Source organism: Arachis hypogaea, chromosome 10, assembly GCF_003086295.3.
Source record: "Arachis hypogaea cultivar Tifrunner chromosome 10, arahy.Tifrunner.gnm2.J5K5, whole genome shotgun sequence".
Taxonomy (NCBI): Eukaryota; Viridiplantae; Streptophyta; class Magnoliopsida; order Fabales; family Fabaceae; genus Arachis; species Arachis hypogaea.
This window is the reverse complement of record NC_092045.1, coordinates 5433933-5439859: the sequence shown is the minus strand read 5'-3', so window position 1 is coordinate 5439859 and position 5927 is coordinate 5433933. Positions and strand designations below refer to the sequence as shown.

Here is a 5927-nt window from a genome sequence, read left to right as displayed (position 1 = left end):
AAAATTTGTTATTAAAAATATAAAAAATTGACTTGAGTTGACTTATCCTATAGTTGGTTCTTTAGATTTTTTCAATAAATATATGTGTATGGTAGTATAATGATAAATAATGTCAGATAATAAAAAATTAGTACAAATAATTTAAAATGATTTATTTAATATTTATTAATTATTGTTAGTATAATTATATAATTTTAGATCTAATAAATATAATAAAAATACTATTTATATATTAAAATTAACCACTGAAATTATCCACTAATGTATTTGTAATTTTATATATAAATACATGTGTGATTTAATTTATTTTTAACATATATTTATATTGCATGTAACGGTGGAAACTCACCTGCAGTCGACTGCAGGTAAAGTTGTTTCTGGATCGTTGACACGTGTTACTGTATGGATTAAAAAAACCGATTTATTTTATATAAATGATTTATTTAAAAAAACCGGTTTGAATAAATCAAATAACTACTTTTAAAATAATTTAAATTATTTCTGCGTGTTATTTCTAAATTCCTAACAGATGAATTTGATACGTTCTTTTTCTTCATTCATATTGACCAATTTTTCTTTAAATTTATCTGAAAATTTTTTTATTTAATTTTTGTCAAATATATGTATACAAATTGTTTGAAAAAGTAAAATTTAGTATTCTGAAAAAGAAACAAAATTCACAGTTTTTTTTTATAGAAATGGCATAAATGATATCATCTGTCCTTTTTTCTGTGTCTCTATTTCTATTTTCTTGATGAGTTTTGTTTTGTTTCCCATAACTTACATTTTTAGTTGCTTTTAAATTAAGCTGTAAACAAATTTTAAATTAAGCTGTAAAAATATGTTCAATTGCAAATTTATCGTTAAATTAAATTTTATGGTAATCAATCAATTAACTTTTATTTTACTAATAAACTATTTTCATGCAAATTATTGTTGATTTTTCAATATTATTCTATAAATAAATTATTTTTTTAAGATAATAAGTCTATAATTTACTTGTCTAGAAATTATGATTTCACTGTCATGTACGTTTTTGTATTTTTACTTATCAACTAGAATTTATTTTTTAATAAAATTAGAATTTATTTTCAATAAAACAAAAGTATCTAATCAAAATATTAATTTGGTCTCCTTAAATAATTGAACATAATATTATTAATTTTGTCTACAACAAAAATTTTTAATAAATTTTTTCAAAATAAAATTGATTCAAAAATAGAGAAAAAAAAGAACAACTAATGAAAATATTTAATTTGACATTGCCATTAAGAATAGGATAGCTATAAAAAAATTCAACCAAATAAAAAGGACCTAATTCATACAATTAAACTACCATCATATCATCACAATAAACTATAACATCACCAACTAAAGAGACATATAACAAATATGAAAGAGATCATGCCAAAATTTCAACAATGCTCATGCTATCAACTAGTCTACGTTATACCATAATTACATTTTTGTCTTTCATCACATGAAATTGCCATGAATTATCTTGGCATTTATGATCCTGAACATCAAAATGATGTGATGACATAAATATGTACGTATTTATTAAATAATTTTTATCATTCACATAGGAATGAATAAAAACATAAATTAAGAAATACATTTGAAATAATAAATTTGATTGAGAAATATAAATAAAAGGAACATACCTAATTGAAAGTTTCATATTAGTTCTAAAAAAGGGATTGAAAGAGAACGAATTTTACGTGCGAAACGAAGAAGAGGGGAATAAAAGTAACTGTTTGGTCCAATTCAAACCGATTTTTTAAATAAACCATTTATATAAAATAAACCGATTTTTTTTAAACCATAAAGTAACACGTGTCAGCCATTCAGAAGCAACTTCACCTGCAGTCGACTGCAGATGAGTTTCTGCCATTTTATATTGGTAGCTAACGTTGTTAGTTAATTTTAGTGTATACATAATATAGTCCTAAATATAAATATTTTGTATAAAATTATATTATAAATATTATATTTTAAATATGGTCACAATTCACATACATGATACATACATCATCAACAATATTAATTCACTGCATGCATGCATGCATGCTACTTATAGTAGTGAACTTTCAAGTACATACTACATACTAATTAACTAACCATAATTAATATATAAAATATACGATTCATTAATTACATAATAAATTAATCAACAGCAGATAATTTCTTGAGAATGTCACCGTCAGAACCGGTCTTAACAAATAACAAAATTTTGTGCGTACACGTTTTGCATCATTTTTTTTTCTACGTTTTTTTTAATCTATCTCTAAAAAAATAAGAATAAGAAGAGAAAAAATAAAACAAGAATTAAAAAAAAATAAGAACAACAAAAAAAATTAAATAAGTTCTTGTTAAAAAAGGTCGTATAAATTCATAATCTTAAAAATTTTTAGTAAAAATTTTTTTGTATTATAATTAAAAATTTTAATATCAAAATTAAAAAATTTAGTACTGTTTTTTTACTTTATGTTTTTTTCAAACAATAACTCTGACTTCTTTTTTTATAATTTTTTTTTATTTTACAATGTTGGTGAACATTAATTTGTTAGTAAATTAGCTTCAAAAAATATACTCTTTCTGTTAGGGTTTAGGTATAAGTGACAGAGTGAATGGGAGGTTTACGAAGAAGGTGACACATAGTGAGGTAACCGGTAATGCCGGCGGTAGAACTAAAAAGGAGAGCGTCGGGGGTTGTCTCTGGTGAGAAGGAGGAGGGTACTAAGATTTCTAAGAAAGAACATGGCTTTCAAAAGATTTCCTTCCGCGACATGGTGACTCGACAGAAGTCTCCGTCTCCTATGCTTTGGAATGAGAATTTAGATGGAGAGAGGTTAGCCAAGGTGGTCAAAGAAAACTACAGGGATTCGCATCCTCCTCGGGTCATCTTCTCAGAAGAAGGGCTGGCGGCGTTATCTGTACCATATAAGGAAGTGATCGTCGTCAAAATCTTGGGCAAACATATGAGTTACAGGGCGATGGTGCATAAGCTGGGTATGATGTGGAGATTGAAGGGTGGGTTTCAAGTTCTGGACGTAGGAAATGGTTATTTTCTGGTGGAGTTTGACGCTTTTGAAGATCGGGAGAGGGTATTACTTGGTGGTCCTTGGATGATATCTGGGTTCTATCTTGCTGTAAAGCCATGGTCACCTGACTTCTATTAAGAGGAGGAGGTTTTTGGATCCACCATGGTATGGGTACGCTTTTACGGCTTAGGGATTCATTACTACCATGAGAAGGCTATGTTGAGGATTGCCACTGCAGTGGAAAAGCCAGTGAAAATCAATGTAGCAACTAAGATGGCCGCAAGAGGGAAGTATGCGAGGGCTTGTGTGGAGATTGATTTAGGCGTTTCCATTACTGGTAGTGTTGAGGTGGATGAGAGGGTTTTGGATGTTGAATATGAAAGTCTTGAGTTGGTCTACAATACGTGTGGTTGTTATGGGCATGTTGGTGTGGACTGTAAATTAATTAGTTCAATTTCGGCGAACATTAATGAAACAGGGGTGAATGAGGACAAGGAATAAGACAAGGAACAAGATCATGAGAAGATGGATCAGGTGCCATTTTCTTCTAATATTGAGAAGCCTTTTGTTTTTGGTAGTGCTACAATTGGGATAGAGAAGAATAAGGATAACGAAGTGCAAGTCATGGAAAGGGCACATGCAGGGGACAACATGGACCAAGGTGGAAAGAAAGACAAAGGGCAAGAAGGTCTTTTTGGGTAGGCATGACTAGGATAAGTCCAAGAAAGCTTATGTGGATAAATATTCTAATTATGTTGCTAAAGGAGAACCTGCTATGAAAGGCATCAATGGGGTTGAATCATCTTTACACATAAGTAAGGGCATTCAAGTGCTAAAACAAGTGAGGAACTTTAAATTAGTGTCGTCAGGTTCTACCTCTGCTCAAGGTGTGACGGGTGGCAAGCAAGGACCTGGTTCAGAATGGGCAGGGGCTTATTCGCAAGGCGCGGGAACTTCTAAAATGCCATTCAGAAGCAATTTAAAGAGATTAAGGCCTAATTCTCTTCAGAATTTTCCGGTTGAGAATGAGCACAGTGTGGTTACAGTGGAGACCCCACTCACTACCCTCAAATAATCTGAGGTGTGGGTCTCACTCCAAGTAATATTAATATGGATTGTGCAAATATTATAGCTTGGAATGTGAGAGGAGCTAGAAATAAGCTGGCTCGGGTGCATCTGAAACAATTGGTAAATAATTTTTATCCATACATTTTTATCATTTTAGAGACTCATTGTGCTTTCCAAAAGGTGGCTGTCTTTTGGAATAGATTAGGTTATATTCCTATTCATATTGAAGAAGCTCAGGGGCATAGTGGAGGTATTTGGGCGCTCTCTGCATGGCCCAGAGTATCATGCAATGTTGTGGCAGCGAGTTCGCAAGTGGTGTGTATTGAGTTTTCGAATGGCGGTTTCTCTTGGATCTGTGCAGTGATTTATGCAAGTCCCGTTCCTAGTATAAGGGAAGAAGCTTGGAGGGTTTTGACAGATTTTTCCAGAAATTATTCAGGTCCTTTATTAGCTATTGGGGATTTTAATGAGATCCTTCTTTCATCTGAGGTTAAAGGTGGAAACTTTGTCTCTCGCAGGGCAAAGCGGTTTCGAGCTCTCCTATATGAATGTGTTTTGGTTGATTTGGGAGCTCATGGATCTTTGTACACTTGGTTCAGACATATGCAGGGTAATCGGTTCATCTCGAAGAGGCTGGACAGGGCTGTGGCTACTGATGCTTGGTGTTTTCATTTTCCGGAAACCTATGTCGAGAATTTGGCAAGGATGCATTCTGACCACTGTCCCATTATGGTGCGATGTCAAGGTAATGATAGAAGAGTTGGGGTAAAACCTTTTCGTTTTCAAGTAGCTTGGTCTTATCACCCAAGTTTTTCGTCGGTGGTCAGGGGTGCTTGGGACAAGGGTAGATCCAATCCTATTTGTTGCCTTTCTCAGGTCAGAGATGATGCTTTGGCCTTTAACCGAGATGTCTTTGGGAATATTTTTAAAAGAAAGAGGGAATTAGAAAGGCGTGTGACCAGTATCCAACAGAAAATGGAGAGAGTTGATGCTTTATCCCTTATACAGGAAGAAAGGGAGTTACAGGCTGAATATAGTAATCTGCTTATGCAAGAGGAGTTGTTTTGGTATCAAAAATCCCGAGAGTACTGGGTCAGATTTGGAGATAGGAATACTAAGTTCTTTCATATGCAAACCATTATGCAGAGGAAGCGTAACAAGGTCCAGGGGTTGTTTTTGGAGGATGGAAGATGAAGTACTAATCCGCAAGAACTCAAAAACTGTGCAATTAAATTTTATAGAGATCTTTTTTGCAATGTAGAACAGGTAGACCTTGATGTGATGGGGGATCCGGAATTACCTTCTTTATCTCGTGAGGCTATTGAAAGTCTCACAAGAGATGTTTCTAAAGAAGAGGTTAGGAAGATGATTATGGGCATAAACTATTTTAAGGCCCCAGGTACTGATGGTTTTCAGGCTTTTTTCTTCAAGAAATATTGGGAAGTGGTTGGTACAGAGGTATGGGAACTTGTTAAGAAGGCTTTCGCTGGGTTTGATCTGGATAGTGCTCTGTTTGACACTTTGGTGGTGCTGATTCCTAAAGTTGATAACCCGTCTCGCATGAAAGAGTTTCGTCCTATCAACCTCTGTAATGTCATCTAAAAGATTATAACTAAGGTAGTTGTGGAGATGTTATGACCTTTTCTACAAGATATCATTGGCCCTCTGTAGGGAGGGTTTATTCCTGGAAGGGGTGCCCCAGACAATATCATTGTAGCCTAGGAGGTTCTTTATTTTATGAAGAAAACCAAATCAAAGAAAGGTGTTCTTGCTTTTAAAATTGACCTAGAAAAGGCTTATGACATGGTGAGTTGG

At 33.3% G+C, this 5927-nt stretch overlaps 1 protein-coding gene across 1 annotated transcript; it reads left to right on the top strand.

The window, feature by feature from the left end:
* The first annotated feature begins 4154 nt into the window (after positions 1–4154).
* Positions 4155–5714, top strand: LOC112717225 (uncharacterized). Its single transcript, XM_025769319.1, has 2 exons — positions 4155–5265; positions 5374–5714. Exons 1-2 carry the CDS (start codon positions 4155–4157, stop codon positions 5712–5714), a joined length of 1452 nt encoding a protein of 483 aa, XP_025625104.1.
* The last annotated feature ends 213 nt before the right edge of the window (positions 5715–5927 follow it).

Excerpts from the sequence above, each read along its gene's own strand:
- LOC112717225 (XM_025769319.1), top strand. The coding sequence starts at position 4,155 with ATGGATTGTGCAAATATTATAGCTTGGAATGTGAGAGGAGCTAGAAAT. Across the intron at positions 5,266-5,373 it reads AACCATTATGCAGAGGAAGC|AACAGGTAGACCTTGATGTG; the intron begins GTAACAAGGTCC and ends TTTGCAATGTAG.